General features: G+C 44.5%; 1 protein-coding gene across 7 annotated transcripts in view; it reads right to left on the bottom strand.

The window, feature by feature from the left end:
• The window catches only part of LOC106561224 (CBP80/20-dependent translation initiation factor), a 157,929-nt gene that overhangs the window by 109,709 nt on the left and 28,586 nt on the right, over window positions 1-19,634 (bottom strand). For 3 of the 7 annotated variants that reach the window (XM_014124945.2, XM_014124959.2, XM_045688107.1), the window contains 4 exons: window positions 15,116-15,198; window positions 12,904-13,008; window positions 12,665-12,757; window positions 12,269-12,344 (listed from right to left, as the gene is read on the bottom strand). In XM_014124945.2, coding sequence (XP_013980420.1) covers window positions 12,269-12,344; window positions 12,665-12,757; window positions 12,904-13,008; window positions 15,116-15,198 — 357 coding nt within the window. The remainder of the gene's footprint in view (window positions 1-12,268; window positions 12,345-12,664; window positions 12,758-12,903; window positions 13,009-15,115; window positions 15,199-19,634) is intronic. The other 4 variants (XM_014124951.2, XM_014124967.2, XM_014124977.2 and 1 more) reach the window with 3 other exon arrangements.

Genomic DNA, 19,634 nt, shown 5'->3' with positions numbered 1-19,634 from the left:
AAACAATGACATATTCCAACACCGCAAATACAATGCATGATATGCTAACAAGTATGAAGTCATACACTACTGGTCAAAAGTTTTAGAACACATTCAAGGGTTTTTCTTTATTTTTTACTATTTTCTACATTATAGAATAATAGTGAAGACATCAAAACTAAACTCAGCAAAAAAAGAAGCGTCCTCACTGTCAACTGCGTTTATTTTCAGCAAACTTAATATACGTATGAACATAACAAGATTCAACTGAGACAAACTGAACAAGGTCCACAGACATGTGACTAACAGAAATTGAATGTGTCCCTGAAGGGGGGGGGGTCAAAATCAAAAGTAACAGTCAGTATCTGGTGTGGCCACCAGCTGCATTAAGTACTGCAGTGCATCTCCTCCTCATGGACTGCACCAGAATTGCACAGTTCTTGCTGTGAGATGTTACCCCACTCTTCCACCAAGGCACCTGCAAGTTCCTGAACATTTCTGGGGGGAATGGCCCAAGCCCTCACCCTCCGATCCAACAGGTCCAAGAGGTACTCAATGGGATTGAGAGCCGGGCTCTTCGCTGGCCATGGTAGAACACTGACATTCCTGTCTTGCAAGGAAATCACGCACAGAACGAGCAGTACGGCTGGTGGCATTGTCATGCTGGAGGGTCATGTCAGGATGAGCCTGCAGGAAGGGTACCACATGAGGGAGGAGGATGTCTTCCCTGTAACGCATAGCGTTGAGATTGCCTGCAATGACAAGCTCAGTCCGATGAAGCTGTGACACACCGCCCCAGACCATGATGGACCCTCCACCTCCAAATCGATCCCGCTCCAGAGTACAAGCCTCGGTGTAACACTCACTCCATATGACGAACGTGAATTTGACCATCACCCCTGGTGAGACAAAACCGCGACTTGTCAGTGAAGAGCACTTTTTGCCAGTCCTGTGGGTCCAGCAACGGTGGGTTTGTGCCCATAGGCGACGTTGTTGCCGGTAATGTCTGGTGAGGACCTGCCTTACAACAGGCCTACAAGCCCTCAGTCCAGCCTCTCTCAGCCTATTGCGGACAGTCTGAGCACTTATGGAGGGATTGTGCGTTCCTGGTGTAACTCGGGCAGTTGTTGCCATCCTGTACCTGTCCCGCAGGTGTGATGTTCGGATGTACCGATCCTGTGCAGGTGTTGTTACACGTGGTCTGCCAGCTGTCCGTCCTGTCTCCCTTAGGCCCTGGCCACATCTGCAGTCCTCATGCCTCCTTGCAGCATGCCTAAGGCACATTCACGCAGATGAGCAGGGACCCTGGGCATCTTTCTTTTGGTGTTTTTCAGAGAGTCAGTAGAAAGTCCTCTTTAGTGTCTTAAGTTTTCATAATTGTGACCTTAATTGCCTACTGTCTGTAAGCTGTTAGTGTCTTAACGACCGTTCCACAGGTGCATGTTCATTAATTGTTTATGGGTCATTGAACAAGCATGGGAAACAGTGTTTAAACCCTTTACAATTAAGATCTGTGAAGTTATTTTGATTTTTACAAATTATCTTTGAAAGACAGGGTCCTGAAAAGGGGACGTTTATTTTTTTGCTGAGTATATGAAATAACACATATGGAATCACTTAGTAACCAAAAAAGTGTTAAACAAATCCAAATATATTTTGCCTTGACAGCTTTGCACACTCTTGGCATTCTTTCAACCAGCTTCACCTGGAATGCTCTTCCAACAGTGTTGAAGGAGTTCCCACATATGCTGAGGACTTGTTAGCTACTTTTCCATCACTCTGCGGTTCGACTCATCCCAAGCCATCTAAAATTGGGTTGAGGTCGGGGGGTTGTCATCTGATGCAGCACTCCATCACTCTCCTGCTTGATAAAATAGCCCGGAAATGTGTTGGGACATTGTTCTGTTGAAAAACAAATGATAGTACCACTAAGCGCAAACCAGATGGGATGGCGTATCACTGCAGAATGCTGTGGTAGCCATGCTGGTTAAGTGTGAATTGAATTCTAAATAAATCACAGATCGTGTCACCAGCAAAGCACCCCCACACCATAACACCTCCATGCTCCTCCTCCTCCATGTCTCACAAAGACCCAGCAGTTGGAACCAAAAATCTCCAATTACACTCCAGAACAAAAAAGACAAATTTCCACCGGTCTATTGTCCATTGCTCGTGTTTCTTGGCCCAAGCAAGTCTCTTCTTCTTATTGATGTCCTTTAGTAGTGGTTTCTTTGCAGCAATTCAACCATGAAGGCCTGATTCAGGCAGTCTCCTTTGAACAGTTGACGTTGAGATGTGTCTGTTACTTGAACTCTGTGAAGCATGGCTGGTAACTAATGAACTTATCCTTTGCAGCAGAGGTAACTCTCGGTCTTCCATTCCTGTGGCGGTCCTCATGAGAGCCAGTTTCATCATAGCGGTTGATGGTTTTTGCGACTGCAAAAATGTTCATGACTTTAAGACCTTCATGTCTTAAAGTCATGATGGACTGTCATTTCTGATTATTTGAGCTGTTCTTGCCATAATATGGACTTGGTCTTTTACCAAATAGGGTATTCTGTATACCCCCTACCTTGTCAGAACACAACTGATTGGCTCAAACGCATTAAGAAGGAAAGAAATTCCACAAATTAACTTTTAAAAGGCACACCTGTTAATTGAAACAAAATCGAGGTGACTACCTCATGAAGCTGGTTGAGAGAATGCCAAGAGTGTGCAAAGCTGTCATCAAAGCAAAGGGTGGCTACTTTGAAGAATCTCAAATATAAAATATATTTTGATTTGTTTAACACTGGTTACTGCATGATTCCATATGTGTTATTTTATAGTTTTGATGTCGTCGCTATTATTCTACAATGTAGAAAATAGTCAAAATACAGAAAAACCCTTGAATGAGTAGGTTTTCTAAAAACGTTTTGACCAGTAGTGTAAATAAATTATTGTTTAAATGAAAGACACATGTAATGAAAATATGCATAGGGGTTGTCAACACAAAAGGGAAAGTGAAAGAAATGAACCAGTTCTTTAACTCTTTCTTCAGGGCTTTGGGCTACAAAGGCATAGAGCCAAACAAGCTTTGTTACTACAGCACTGTGACTATTTCTTTTTTATGCGTTTTGAGATTAGGCGTTTTGAGATTTGACCTGGGCTCTGGCCAAAAGTAGTGCACTATATAGGGAATAGGGTGACCTCTCTCCCAGTTTGGTAATGTTATACTATGACTCTCATCTCACTGCCTCACCATTACCCCCTCCCTGGTCCTGACTCTACACATGGCATGTGTACAGTTGGACCATGTTGCTTGTAACCACAGTGCTGACGCAAACAGAACTACTTTTCATCACTGCCTGCCACGGTGAGTTCCTCAGCTCTGAGGGCATCGCTTGTTTACATATCTCTCCTCTCTACCCAGGCCAGGCCCAAGTCTTAGACATTCCCCCCCCCCTCATCTTTCCCAAGCCATTGTAAGGCCAAAGTCTTGAAATGCAAAACTGCCAAGAAGTCATTCATATTGGCTAAAAATAGGTCACAGATCCTTTAATTTCTTCTGTCACATGAAGTGTACACTACACTATTACAGATACCTTTTTGCTTGTCTTGCCCATTTCAAACCCGCTCTAGTCTTTCATGTGTAATGCATGTGGAACTAGCACTGTAACTTGACACATCACTAAAGTGAATGGCCCATGTTATCCAACTGGTGCTAGCCAACTGGCGTCCTCCACACAGGCAGCACAGAACTACACAGGGTCCTGTACTCTACGGACGTTCCTTCTCCGAGTACAGACATCGGTCCAAGTTTCCTCTCTGACCTCACAGCTCACATTATTTCATTAAGTGAGGTATTCCGGAGCTGAGAAGGCAGGCAGGCGAATGGAGGCGTACAAGGGAAAGAGAAGCGTCGTTGCTCAAACCAAACAGGAAGCGCTGTGGAATGTCTTTCCACCACAGGCCAGGCAAGTCCTCCAATAGGCTACCCGCTCTCTGTGTCTCAATCCAAACCCTGGATCAACTGGGGGAGCGGGTGGACACATAGGGATGCACAGACACACAGGGATGCAAACACACAAACATCACACCCGTACAACCTCATTGCGTGCGTGATTGTGTGTGGGCAGTGAAGGGATTACAATGCCTCAGCTATAAACGCCACACTCTGGCCACCTCAAAGACCCCCAAAAATATGACAGTTTTGCAAAACAGCCACCACCTAGCAACACCAGCTAAGTTCTACTTTTACTCAGGATCCCGCAAATAACAACTGACCACAGAACTTGAGATGGGTGAGAAGATGAGGCATGCTTAGAACTGGTGGAATAATCAAGCATTACAACACACCAGTAAGAGTCATTATATTCTAAAAGCATGGATCCAAAGCCCTGCAACACAGCCAGCCAATCACCTCTCCAATCAGCACTAGTCTGTCCCATCAGATAGGCCTGCTGGATGGATGAGTCAGAAATAAGGATAACATAAAAATGTGAAATCTAAAACTCCACTGCCTCATCTCTCCTAGAGGGATATTACATTTCTATACATAACGTTGTCTGTCTTGATTCCTTTCCAAAAGGTCTGTTATAAAAACTCAACTCTGGAGTCAGGACTGAGAAAAATCTAATAGCTTATTATTCTCAGGCTCTAGTCTAATGGCTTATTATTCTCAGGTTGTAGTCTAATGGGGGACCAGTACGAGAAAAAAAAAAAAAGTATGAAATGTATGAAAATGTATGCATTCACTACTGTAAGTCGCTCTGGATAAGAGCGTCTGCTAAATTACTAAAATGTAAAATGTAAATGTAATGGCTTATTATTCCCAGGCTTGAATGTTCAGGATCTAGTCTAGTAGTCTAATGGCTTATTATTCAGGATCTAGTTTAGTCAAATGGCTTATTATTCACAGGCAGTTCTCTATTTTGTTCTCTGGCCAATGGTCACTGGATGCATAAGAAGCCATTATGAGTGGAGCAGCCAGTTTAGTGTCAGGACTCAGGCAGCGATCCTTCGATTAAAGACAATGGGGAGAGAGACTGCTGGAGGATTGATACTTTTGAAGAGGGAGTCGAGCAGTGCTTTGTTTTGCTGTTCTTCAGTTCAGTCAGTCAGGCCGGGATCAGGCTGTCTTGTCCCATCACTGCAACTCCCGTACGGACTCGGGAGAGGCGAAGGTCGAGAGCCATGCGTCCTACGAAACACGACCCAAACACTGCTTCTTGACACAATGCCCGTTTAACTCGGAAGCCAGCCACACCAATGAGTCGGAGGAAATACCGTAGAACTGGCGACCGTGTCAGCGTGCATGCGCTAGGCCCGCCGCCGGAGTCGCTAGAGCGCGATGGGACAAGGACATCTCGCCGGCCAAACCCTCCCGTAACCTGGACGACGCTGGGCCAATTGTGCCCCATGGGACTCCCGGTCGCAACCGGCCGAGACAGAGCTTGGACTCGAACCAGGATCTCTAGTGGCACAGCTAGCAACTGCGATGCAGTGCCTTAGACCACTGCGCCACTAGGGAGGCCCCATAACTAATGGTTATAACTAATACACTTGAATTCTATTAATGGATGATGTTTAATGATTGATTAAATTGTATTGTGTTGTTGGATATCTTATTGATCAGCCTGGGAGGCAGAGAGAGAGAACAAGACACTGCCTAATGGGCCCATATCTGACTGGCATATAATCACAGAGACACACAGTATAGTCTGCTCGTCTGGTTTGGCAGGGGCACAGAGAGGGGCCTCTATAGCGGGCGGGCGGGTGTGGCCCACACAGACACTATGTTTACCTCTACCATCCACCCGTCAAGTCCTTCTCTCCTTCTTTCCCCTCCGTGTCCCATCCCATCCACGCAGCACCTCTCGTCTCTCTCCATTCCTCCCATCTCTTTCTCTCTCTCTCCCATCTCAAATCAGGCCAGTGTGGTTTGTCTGGTTTCCAGTCTCATAAATACAGGGGAAGGAGGATGACCCAAAATGGGGATCGGGGAGCCATGGCGTGCAGGATATCCAGTGATGCGTCCCAAATGGCAAACTATTCCCTTTAGTGCACTACTTCTGACCAGGCTCCATAGGGCTCTGGTCAAATGTAGTGCAGTAAAAAGGGAATAGGGTGCCCTTTGGGACACAGCCCAGGCCTAGCTCCCACTCCCATAGGGGAGGTACCTCCAACAGCCACTGACTATTATGATGCAATCGTCCTCGGTCTGGCCAACCAATAAGATGCTCAGGATCAGACCACCAGAAGTGATGATTATGGAGTGGAAAGTGTTGATACTCAAAGTCCCAGATGTCTTACATTCATTCATGAACTTGGATGTGTTGTTAAATGTCAAAGAATTTTGATGTATATAATATTGAGGTTTGGAGTATAAAGACATAATAAATAAAGAACTAATAAATGAATCCATTCACACGCAAAAATGGCAGCGGGGAAAACAACAGTGATTGAGTTTGAGTGCCAAATACATTGTGTGTGTTCTTCTGTGGTCGGTCACTGGGAGCAGAGCGGAGGCTCTCTGCTCTCCTCTCTGACTGACAATGGCAGGAAAAGGGAGTAGGACGGGGCTGCTCGCCGCACTGACCTCCACATTGTTCTACTGTGGACGTGAAGGAGGGAGAAGGAGGAGGACAAGAATGGAGGAGGGAGCAGACCCAGGCAGGCCTGTGTTACATACTGTCCCCAGTTAGAGTCATGAGGGCTAGCTGGCTGCACCGAAGACTCCTGCTCCGGTGCACGTAGACCGGGGGGGGCCAGCCAGTCTGAGGAGACGTCTTTGGTCTGGCCCTCTGGTCGCTTTGTTCAGCAGGAAGGAACCAGAGCGGACGGAGCGGATGTGTCCTCAGTAACTCTGTGGTCCCGGCTCGGCCACCACCGGTCAGCCCGCCAGGCCCATACTGACTGGCTCAGTACCAAAGCACCACCAGAAAGAGAAGAATGTACAGGAGGGTAAACCTCAGCCTGGTGCCAGATTAGTTTGTGTGGTTTTGTCAACTCCTATGGTCATTGACATGACAATGACGATAGGAAGTGGCAAAACAGAAAAAAGTCATCTGGGACAAGGCTATCAGCCTTCCTCCTTCCTGGGAAAACAACCAGCCCCACTGAGACAGAGGCAGAAGACAGGGGAGGAAAACTACAGTTAATCTATTATAATCTACTATAAGCTCCCACTGCATCTCAGTGCAAGAGGCGTCACTGTAGTCCCTGGTCGAATCCAGGCTGCATCACATCCGGCCGTGATTGGGAGTCCCATAGGGCGGCGCACAATTGGTCCAGCGTCGTCCAGGTTTGGCCGGGGTAGGCCGTCATTGTAAATAAGAATGTGTTCTTAAAATGACTTGCCTAGTTAAATAAAGGTTAAATAAAAATCACCCTGATGTTGACCAACATTAGTTTAGTCCTCATCAGGGGTCAAGACCATTGAGAGTTAATGAATGAGAACAAATGGAGCGACGGACATGAGCGCACACAGGACATAAGCACAAGCACGCTTCCACGCAAGTACACGGAAACAGACAAGCCGGCTCTAATGTCAATGCAAAAACAGAGCCCTTTAAGCCATAGGAAAAGAGAGAATATGATCAAATGCGAGTAATACCCATTGAAATAAAAATGGTGCCAGAGGACTTCTGCACACAAGTCGCAGTCGCACAAACAAGCAGGGTTCATACACTTTGACAAATTTCCATGACTTTTAACCAAATTTCCATGACCAATAATTTGTTGCGTCTATGCATACATGAAAAAGTAAGCATAAATGTGGTCTCTGATCCCACGTATCATCTCCTGGCGTTGCTCCCTTCAGCAAGTCACTTAAGGACCCACAAAGTTGAACAACACTCCATCTGGAAAGTTAATTGGTGTGCAGTGCAGGCTTTTGATCCAGCCCTGCTCAAACACACCCGAGTCAGCTTATCAAGGTCCTGCTGAGCAGATGATTTTTAGAATGTGTTGTGTTATCGCATGGATGGAACAAAAGCCTGCACATCCAGTCGCTCTCCTGGGGGATGGTAGGCCACCCTTATATAAAATATTGTCTTTTTAAAATAATTCCCTCTTTCAATGAATTGACAGCATGGGAGTTTGTCAATTAGGCAATTCTAAAAATATTTATTTAACGTTGTCAGAATAACATGGCTACTGTTGAATAGAGGGGAACCCCAGCTTTGTACTTCTCATCTCCTAATATTCAGTGCTTGAGACATTGTTTTACACCCGAAATATGTAGCACCTGTCCCGTTCATCTTCTGCACGTCGGCCATTTGAGGTTATTAACGAGTGCCAGCGGAAAGTTTTCAGGACATAGCGATGACATTAACACATGCTAATAATAGCTAAATAGTCGGAGAGCGAAATAGCTTGTATCCTGGCTAGTTATCTAGTTAGAGTCTGTTGTCTATAATTATTTTATAGACTACCTGCTACTGCAATGTCTCCCTTGCTCTCCGTCACCAACTGCCCATTCGCATTGGCACACATACTATATGCAGGTGATGCACATACAGTACACACAGAGGCATGCTCTGAAGGGTCATTCTGATCATGGCTGATATGTAGATTTTTACATGATAGACACACTATTTAAAAAGTTTGCCTAAATGAATTACATGAACCAATTTTAAAACATATTTCCATGACTTTTCTGATTGTATTATTTTTCGAGGCCTGGAATACACAATTTCCAAATTGCCATGATTTTTCCAGGATTTATGACCTTACGAACCCTGAACAGGGCAACTAGATGTTGTTAGGGTACTAAAAAAAGTACATATTTACAGACACAATCATCTGTCCTACCCAGTACCACACACACACACAGACATGGTTTCATTTCACAGACAGACCCATGCATGACAACACATCACACCAAATTCAGTTGTGTGGATGGGTTGTTTGTGGACATGCATGCTCAGAATGCCCCAGAGCACACAGATGTATAGGCCTGTCACAATAACACATCTCCTGTTGACATCAGCCGCCAAATGCACACATAGTTGTGTATGTCACAACAGCACGTCTTCTGTTGACATCATCTGCCCAATGACTGAGCTGTCCGTCTGTCTGCCACTATAAACTATGGGAACATGAGGGGTCCCTGCCATGCCCTGCTCTTAAAGCTGACCTGATGTAAACCATCTCTGCTAGGGTAAGGGTGGGTGGGACCACATGACACACACCCACTCCCAGTGTAAACTATGTCAGGAGTGGGAATGAGGAGCGGGAAGGGCTTGACTCATCTTTAATGAAGCACGTCTCACTCCAGCACCAGGGATTCATCCTGCAAGAATCTAACCTGTCTACAATGTCATCGTAACACAGGCGCTAGGGTCGGGAGGGGTGTGTATGTGGTGCAATCAGCTGCATTCCAGGGAAGCTAGCAGGGCTCCCGAGGGACATGTTTTGCAGAGATGTTCTCCCTCTTGCCCCTCTCTCGGAAGTGACTGAGGAAGTGGTGGAGGAGGGGGGGGGGTTGTAGGTTACGTAGTCTCTTGGCCCAGACTACCCCCCTAGAGTCTAAAGGGTGAAGACTGTGGAAGTGGCAGGTCACTGTTGACTAACTGGTCTAGTCAGTGTTACATTAACACAGAGAGTTCTGTCTGCACATTGTGTCCCTGTTCCCCATTGCATTGCACTCAGGGCCAGTTTCAGACATTATGCCTACATCAGGGCTGTGTTCAGTAGGGCACACTGTAGCAAAAACGTTTCGCAACAGACCAAAATCTGTGTTGTTATTGGATGATTTCAGGTAGTACCTCACTGTTCCAAAACATTTAACAGTTTATCCCTACTGAAGACTGCCCAAAGCTGCACATATGAATAGCCCTACTCCTATTCATGATTCTGATTCGCAGGATGTACACAATTTCTAGCCACACACACAAACATGACACCGACTACCCTTCACCATCAGGGAGACAGAGTGGAACAAACATACAGTAAGCTTCCTTCCCACGGCAGCAGCACGTCAGTCTCATTCCAAGACAATAGATTTGTTGCTTTCCAGCCATTCTGATTTAGACTTGTGTGTTTTGGATCATTGTCTTACTGCATGACCCAGCTGCGCTTCAGCTACCACCACCATGCTTGACTGTTGGTATGAGGTTCTTACTGTGGAATGCAGTGTTTGGTTTTTGCCAGAAATAACAGCACCCATATTGTCCAAAAAGTAAACTCTAGTTTGCCAAAACTAGCACCTGGATGATCGTCAAGACTCCAGGAAGAATGTTCTATGGACATGCAAGTCAAAAGTGGAACTTTTTGGACGACATGGGTCCCATTATTCCTGCCGAAAACCAAACACTACATTCCACATTTAGAACGTCATACCAACAGTCAAGCATGGTGGTGGTATTGTGAGGGTTTGGGGAAGCTTTGCTGCCTGGACGACTTGCCATCATCAAAGAAACCATGAATTCTGCTCTGCATGAGATCATTCTAAAAGGAGAATGTCAGGCCATCCGTCCATAAGCTGAAGCGCAGCTGGGTCATGCAGCAAGACAACGATCCAAAACACACATGAAAGTACATCCGAATGACTGAAAAGAAGCACATTTACAGTTTTGGAATGGCCTAGTCAATGTCCAGACCTAAACCCGATTGAGATGTGACAGGACCTGAAATGAGCAGTTCATGCTCAAAACCCCACAAATGTCACATAGTTAAAGCAGTTCTGCATGGAAGAGTGGGCCAAAATTCTTCCATACAGGAAGTGTTCGGTTGCAGGCATTACAGCTAAAGGTGGCACAACCAGTTATTGAGTGTAAGGGGGCAATTACTTGTTCACACAGGGGCATTTGATGTTGCATAACTTAGTTAATAAAATAATTATCTAAATGTTATTTGTTCACTCAGGTTCCCTTCATCTAATATTAGGTTTTGATTGAACAAAAATATGCAGAGAAAAACAGAAAGGTAGAAATATCTTTTCAAGGCATTGTACACACAGAGCTCCAGTCAATCACAGAGGCTTAGCGGCCTGGCGTGGTCTGCTGCTATATTTAGTCAGGTTATCAGTGAGGTAAACCCAGGGACTGACTGGCTGGTCCTGGTCACAGGATCGTAGCAGGGGACAATAGAGAGCTCTATGTGGCTGAGTTACTAAGACCAACAGAGGGCAATTGGCATCAGACCCACTGAATGTCACTATTGACAAACACTGAGGGAAACAGGACTGGCATTGCCAGGTCTCATGATAAATAGTATCAGGCACTGCAGAGTAGAGGAAGCATGATCATAAACACTAATATTCAGTCATCTTGAGGAGTTACTGTCTTTGGTCTATTTTCTACTTTTTTGGCTATGATTTGAGTTTTACTTTCAGGGTCATCTGTATCCTTGCAGTCACAGTTCCTTCCTTACGTTGTTGTGGGGCGTCTGTGTATTTTAGAATGCAGTCAGGCAAAGGAGACGGTGGTCACAATGAAACGATAACAATAGCCTGGAGACTGGCTTGGCCTGGCGTGGGATGGCGTCATGGCTGTGATGTGGGCAGGGGTGGGGGGGGGTGTGTGTGTGTGTGTCCTGCCCTGTCCTCATGACCCTCCAGTGCCCCTGTGCCAACATCCTGCCCGTCAGCAGACCACTGCAGAGCAGACAAACCCGACTGGCACACAGTGACGCAGTACTGTAGACATGCAAGACCCAACCTAGTTGTATCTGTATCTTATTCCTGACAGCAATAATTACCCCTTGGGATGATTAAAGTTTACTGAATTGCATTGTTTTACAGTTATCTTGGCTACAGAGCTAAAGAAAGTTGGTCGTAGGGATGTGTTCCATTTAGGGTTTTCAAGATAGATACAGAGATCCAGCAAAGGTTAAGTCTCATCAGCACTACAGTGCTTTATGATGAGGATGGATGGAACTTACCTTGAAACTACCACAGGGTGGCAGTAAAAGGACAACACTCACACAAGAATACTCAATACCTTTCTTTCACTAAAGTACCGTTGTTCTATCTTCTAGCCATCAGGTGGAGCTCCCTGCCAACAAGTAGGTTTATGGTCTTGATAGAAAGCAGAAAGAGGATTTTTATTTATTTATTTTTTTAACCTTTATTTAACTAGGCAAGTCAGTGACGGCCTACTGGGGAACAGTGGGTTAACTGCCTTGTTCAGGGGCAGAACGACAGATTTTTACTTTGTCAGCTCGGGGATTCGATCCAGCAACCTTTCGGTTACTGGCCCAACGCTCTAACCACTAGGCTACCTGCCGCCCCTATAGAGGATAGAGATAAAGATAGAAGACTTGATCTACAGAAGAGGACAGAGATAGAAGATCGGTAACTTACGGTAAGGCCTGGCAGGAACTGCTCCATGTCGTTCAAGTTGATCCCATCATCATATTCAAACTTGCCTTTCATCATCCTGAAAGACAGAAACAGAGATGGAGACAGGATGAACAGGTGTAGTAGATTGGGCTCTGATAGGGACTTCCTTATACAGTGGGCTGTGGCTCATTCTCAATTCCTCACATCCTCTTTCCTCACCTCCTTCTCAAAACTCATTGGAGAAGGTGGTTTGAGGGGCGGGACCATGGACCTTCTCCAATATGGTTGAGAACGATGTGAGGACAGGTTGTGAGGAATCGTGGAAAGACTAATTGAGATTGAGCCTATATGATAACCCAGTACTGAGGCTGAGAGAACTGGGGCAGGAAGAGTCTAGCAGAGGCTACAGACACCTACAGTTCTAAGTAGTAATGGAATGGACCAGCATCATCATTGTCATGTTTATCCCATGGAAGAGGATCAATGGGAGGGATGTATGGGCTTTCAGATCTGCAAAGAGGAAACATTGAAGGGTTAGGGCCAAGGGAAAATGGTAGCGAGTGAATTAGGAGTGACCATGTTCCTCTATGTTCAAGTCAAGGAGCCTTTGGACAGGAGCCTTTTTTTTATTTAATTGAGGCTGAAGATGCACTGACCCCTCTCTGTCGATGTGTGGAAGGTGCTTTGGTGTTCCCCGGAAGGGTTTCCTGTGGAACTGGCTGAAGTCCAGCTTTTCAGGCTGGAGGTCCCACGTTGCCCCCCTACAAAAACAACACAACATAGGTGAGGAAGATGATGTAACCGATGTGAAATGGCTAGTTAGTTAGCGGTGGTGCGCGCTAATAGCGTTTCGATCAGTGACGTCACTCGCTCTGAGACTTGAAGTAGGGTTTCCCCTTGCGTTGCAAGGGCCGCGGCTTTTGTGGCGCGATGGGTAACGTTGCTTCGTGGGTGTCAGTTGTTGATGTGTGCAAGGGTCCCTGGTTCGAGCCCGGGTTGGGGCGAAGAGAGGGACGGAACCTACACTGTTACAATGACATGACAGTTAATACACTCAGGCTGGATGCCCAACTACAAAACAGGACAGGACGAGGTCTGTTAATAGCAGGAAAGACACCCATTGTTCTTAGAGCATCCACTCAGAGCATAAACTGTGAAGTCCATCACCAACTCCATCTGCCCACTTCTCTAAGCCACCAAAACAAGACATGTGATCATCAATTTAATCACCCAAAACACCCCTGATGCCTAGCTGCCCCTTAATGATGCCTATAGGCAGCCTAGCTACTTTAGGAACACCCCTTGAAGATGCCTGGTCATCCTAACTACTTTAAATGACCCCCTGATGATGCCCAGCTAATAGCTCCTTTAAAACTCTCAGTCAAATGATGTTACCATATGTTTCAGTGTGCCGATTAAAACGTAAATCACAAAATTGAAAGAGTGGCAGTTTTAATCCAGCCATTACATGAATCTATCATGAATCTGATACAGAATATAACAGCTTGTTGGTAAGCAAATACAGCCCCTGGTCACAGAAAAGGGGGGTTGGGTTTCTGACTAATCCAATTACAGCTTTGTCGTAGTAACAGGGTGGGCTTCCATCGTGTGTGCGTGGCAGCTGGTCATCTCATCCCAGAAGAGTTTGTTTTGTATAGGTGTTCATCTTTGAAGCACGTATTTGTGATTACAGAGTGAGTCTACCCCTCTAGAAGGCATCACAAACAGGCCCAGAGCTGAATCTTAGGCTACATCCCAAATGGTACCATATTGCCTACATAGAGCCAAACTTTTGACCAGGGCCAATAGGGCTCTGGTCAAAAGAAGTGCACAGTATAGATAATAGGGTTCCATTTTGGGTGCATACTCAGAAAGGTGACATTGTCGTCATGACTCCAATAAATAGAGAAACTCGGGCTAATTAAGCTTGTAGCAAAAAAATAATAATAATTTTAAAAAAAACTCTGGGATTCATAAAACAAATGCTGATATGAATTGTTAATCAGAACAAACCACATTTTCCCTTGTTTAAGCTGTTAGGGGGCAGAAATCATCAGCAATTAAAAAACAGCTTGCTGATGCTGAAAGAAGGTGTGGCTGTAAATGTATTTAATTTAGCCTGAGGCTAAGCCGTTGCTAATGTAGTTATTTTGTTAGCACAGTCGGGCCCCTGTGGCTCTCCAGTCTGACAACACCAAAGCAGGTAATGTTTTCCTAGCATCAGCTTGTATGGTCTGGAGAGGGTAGCCACCACTATATGAGGACAAGAGACTGTACAGTTTCAAAAGCTGAAGACACCAACCCACTGCCTGACGACTCATCCTGAAGTTAATTCCGCTGCTCTATCGATCAGTCTATACATTCATTCTGAAACTGCCATCCTAGAAGTCATTTGTGCCGATGTCAAAATGAGGGGGTTATAAAACAAATTATTCAGCGATTTGGATAGTCTCCAACCAATCAGAGTATCAAAGCCAATGACTTGATTAGTGTAGGCCTGCTCTTGCTCAACCCATCAGTTTCTGGGACCAATCAGAACGTGTTTGCATTCTACAAGACGTCAGGGAGGAATGCAAATCCACACTCAGTGAGTGTGGTGTTTGGCAGGAGTGATGTGGATGTGTAGTCAGGCTAACCTGGACTACCCATCCAACCACCCATAAAGACAATGAAGCCTATGAATGTAAACAGACTACAAGCTATACATCTGTAGAAGCTTGTAATACTGCATATTTTTCCTACCCATTGATGGGTAGGGAATGTGTTGGTCAATACATGACATACCCATGAGTCCATGGTGTTAATGTGGAGTGTGTGGTGATGGGGAGCTGTGGGGTGGTGAGTAATGAATGAGTAAATAGTACATACATGACATACCCATGAGAGTCCATGGTGTTAGCAGCCCAGATGTCAGTACCCAGGATGTCAAAGGATCCTTCCCTGTTCCCATTCTGAAAGACAACATGTTACAACAGTGTATTATCTATATATCACTTTACAGAACACATCTACTACTACAGCTTAATATTAATCAAAAAGGGGCATCTTGGTGTCCATTGTCACAGTGCTTCATTAAACTAATACTTAACTTGAATACTAACAGTCATTGATGTAGTGACACTAGTTAAAGGGTGTATAATGAAAAATTTGAACAGGGTAAACAACTGTTACAAATCAACCCAACAACCACCCAGTAGCCTATTCACAGCCAATAATAACCTAATTTAAAAAAAATAAAAGAGAACTACTTCATGTGCATTTGCAGAGATTCTGAAAAACAGTTGTCAATTGCTTTGTGACATCACTGGGGGAACCACTCACTAAACTGGTGGCATAGGAATCAATGCGTGGCACTGCAAACATTGTGCACGTGTTCAGCATTTCACATCATATAGCTATTCTATGAAATTATTTTGCAACAAAATGTTCTGACAATAGCCCAGTAGTCAAACTACATGTCGCAAGGTTTTGGATAATTTACAGAAGTCCATGTTGATCGAGCGATAAATAGATGACAAGGCGATTTGCAAGGTATAGATAGGCCTATTCATCACTGCAATGTGCCGATCATAACATCTGTAATATCATCATAATAACACAGTCATTTTGTAATGTAAAATATGAGACGCAGGGATCAAAGGAATTTTCATTAAACAAACAACCCGTTAACTGTCCAACTCAATGCCTATCAAGGGGAGTAGTCTACACACACGTCCAAAAGGCTACTGACTGGGAGTGTAGTCATTAGGTCTGAATGTTAGCTGCCACGGTCTCATCTTAGAAAACACACCATGGTATCTGCCTAGAAAACACACCATGGTATCTGCCTAGAAAACACACCATGGTATCTGCCTAGAAAACACACCATGGTATCTGCCTAAAAAACACACCATGGTATCTGCCTAGAAAACACACCATGGTATCTGCCTAGAAAACACACCATGGTATCTGCCTAGAAAACACACCATGGTATCTGCCTAGAAAACACACCATGATATCTGCCTAGAAAACACACCATGGTATCTGCCTAGAAAACACACCATGGTATCTGCCTAGAAAACTCCACTATTCGACGAGGACAGACAGACAGACAGACAGACAGACAGACAGACAGACAGACAGACAGACAGGACAGACAGGACAGAGAGTTGGCAGCCCGCAGGACCACTGGGCACCGGGACTATAGGTGGGCACATTTCAAAACGTAGGCTACTTCTAATAAAGTTAACATTGCACTCACTAGTCTAGCTACTTTTATGAGTAGCTAGATGCAGATATATTGATTACAGAAACTGTGCAAAGCTGGTGGATATGTAAATCAAATACGCCATTCTCATCATTGATGGGCCAGGCGCCACTTGTAATAAACTTGTCTCCACATTACAGCGCCACAGCCAACTTTCAACTATTACTAAGCTACTAGGCTACTCTATTGAGGTTGAAGTATTGACAACAGAAATGCTAGTCATTTGAATAAATCTATAAAGTGGTTCAAAAAGAGGTAGGCTACCTTTGGCTGGCTGTCATGTTCCAGTAAGCCAAAATGAGTCTGATGAATTTTTTAACAGTGATAATTATCCAACAAAGTAGTTAAGGTTATGGCCACAAAATTAGATCCTGACTGTGCATGCCTGCATTGCATGATCCATGTTGCAAATGTGAAGCGCAAGCCATTGATCATATAGGCTTGTCACATATCTGGATGCTCAAAATAGATGTATTTATATTTATAAAATCAGATATCTATATGAATGAATAGGCAGGTCCATCTTAATTCTGGTATTAGGCAATGGCCTATCGATTTCAACAAAAATATTCATCCTTTTCCAGGTTACATCCATGGCCACTGCTATAGTAATATGCTGCAGTTGATTGACTGGTTTGAGTTTGAGTTTATTTTATTTTTTACAGGGACAGTGCACATTAATCAACGTTTCAGTAAAAGTGCCGGTTTTAGCCAGCCAGCTAATTTTCAACCGCAGTCCCTGGGTTGAAAATTAGTTCCTTGAGTGATGTTAAAGTCCATTATTTCAGAACGTTCAAAAGTATTTTGCAAACTGTTGGTTTAAATTTCATATTGTTTATTTTTTAGGGATGAAATGTTAATATACTCAACAAAAATATAAAATGCAACAAGCAAAGTGTTGGTCCCATGTTTCATGAGCTGAAATAAAAGATCCCAGAAATGTTCCATACGCACAAAAAACCTTATGTCTCAAATTTTGGGCAAACATTTGTTTACATCTCTGTAAGTGAGCATTTCTCCTTTGCTAAGATAACCCTATCCACCTGACAGGTGTGGCAAATCAAGAAGCTGTTTAAACAGCATGCTCATTACACAGGTGCACCTTGTGCTGGGGACAATAACGCCACTAAAATGTGCAGTTTTGTCACTCAACACAATGCCACAAATGTCAAGTTGAGGGAGTGTGCAATTGGCATGCTGACTACCAGAGAATTTAATGTTCATGTCTCCAACGTCGTTTTAGAGAATTTGGCAGTACGTCCAACATGCCTCACAAAGGCAGACCACGTGTAACCACGCCAGCTCAGGACCTCCACATCCGACTTCTTCACCTGCAGGGGGTTGTCGAGTGCTGAGGAGTATATCTGTCTGTAATAAAGCCCCATTGTGGGGGAAAAACTAATTCTGATTGGCTGGGCCTGGGCCTGGCTCCCCAGCCCCTGGCCAGTCATGTGAAATCCACAGATTAGGGCCTACTGAATTTATTTTGATTGAATGATTTCCTTCTACGAACAGTAACTCAAAAAAATCTCTGAAATTGTTGCATGTTATGTTTATATTTTTGTTCAGTGTACAGTGCAGTCGGGAAAGTATTCAGACCCCTTGATTTTCCACATTATTTGTTACTTTACAGCGTTATTCTAAAATTGATTTTTTTAAAGTAGTATTTCTCAATCTACACACAATACCCCACAACGACAAAGCAAAAAACAGGTTTTTACATTTTGGGGCAGATTTATTAAAAATAGAAAACAGAAATACCTTATTTGCATAAGTATTCAGACCCTTTGCTATGAGACTCGAAATTGAGCTCAGGTGCATACTGTTTTAATTGATCATCCGAGATGTTTCTACAACTTGATTGGAGCCCACTTGTGGTAAATTCAATTGATTGGACATGATTTGGAGAGGCACACACCTGTCTTTATAAAAGGTCCCACAGTTGACAGTGCATGTCAGAGCAAAACCAAGCCATGAGGTCTGTAGAGAAATTGTCCGTAGAGCTCCGAGACAGGATTGTGTCGAGGCACTGATCTGGGGAAGAGTACCAAAACATTTCTGCAGCATTGAAGGTCCCCAAGAACACATTGGCCTCGATCATTCTTAAATGGAAGAAGTTTGGAACCGCCAAGACTCTTCCTAAAGCTGGCCGCCTGGCCAAACTGAGCAATTGGGGGAGAAAAGCCTTGCTCAGGGAGGTGACCAAGAACCCAATGGTCACTCTGACAGAGCTCCTCTGTGGAGATAGGAGAACCTTCCAGAAAGACAACCATCTCTGCAGCACCACCAATCAGGCTTTTATGTTAGAGTGGCCAGACGGAAGCCATTCCTCAGAAAAAGGCACGACAGCCCACTTGGAGTTTGCCAAAAGGCACCTAAAGATTATCAGACCATGAAAAACAAGATTCTCTGGTCTGATGAAACCAAGATTGAACTCTTTGGCCTGAATGCCAAGTGTCACGTCTGGAGGAATCCTGGCACCATCCCTAAGGTGAAGCATGGTGGTGGCAGCATCATGCTGTGGGAATGTTTTTTTTTTTCAGCGGCAGGGACTGGGAGACTAGTCAGGATTGAGGGAAAGATGAACGGAGCAAAGTACAGAGAGATCCTTTATGAAAACCTGCTCCAGAGCGCTCAGGACCTCAGACTGGGGCAAAGGTTCACCGTCCAATAGGACAACAACCCTAAGCAGAGCCAAGACAACGCAGGAGTCTCTGAATGTCATTGAGTGGCCCAGCCAGAGCCCGGGCTTGAACCCGATCTAACATCTCTGGAGAGACCTGAAAATAGCTGTGCAGCGATGCTCCCCATCCAACCCGACAGAGCGGAATGGGAGAAACTCCCCAGATACAGGTGTGCCAAGCTTTTAGCGTCATACCCAAGACTCAAGGCTGTAATCGCTGCTAAAGGTGCTTCAACAAAGTACTGAGTAAAAGATGTGAATACTTGTGTAAATGTGATAGTGATTTATTTATATATATTTTTAGCAACATTTTCTAATAATCTGTTTTTGCTTTGTAATTAAGGAGTATTGTGTGTAGATTGATGAGGGGGAAAAAACAATTTAATCAATTTTAGAATAAGACTAACGTAACAAAATGTGGAAAAGGTAAAGGGGTCTGAATACATTCCAAATGCACT

The sequence above is a fragment of the Salmo salar genome, chromosome ssa01 (genome assembly GCF_905237065.1).
Source record: "Salmo salar chromosome ssa01, Ssal_v3.1, whole genome shotgun sequence".
In the NCBI taxonomy this organism is placed as follows: Eukaryota; Metazoa; Chordata; class Actinopteri; order Salmoniformes; family Salmonidae; genus Salmo; species Salmo salar.
The sequence above is the reverse complement of the archived record's forward strand: the minus strand, read 5'-3'. Positions and strand labels throughout refer to the sequence as shown.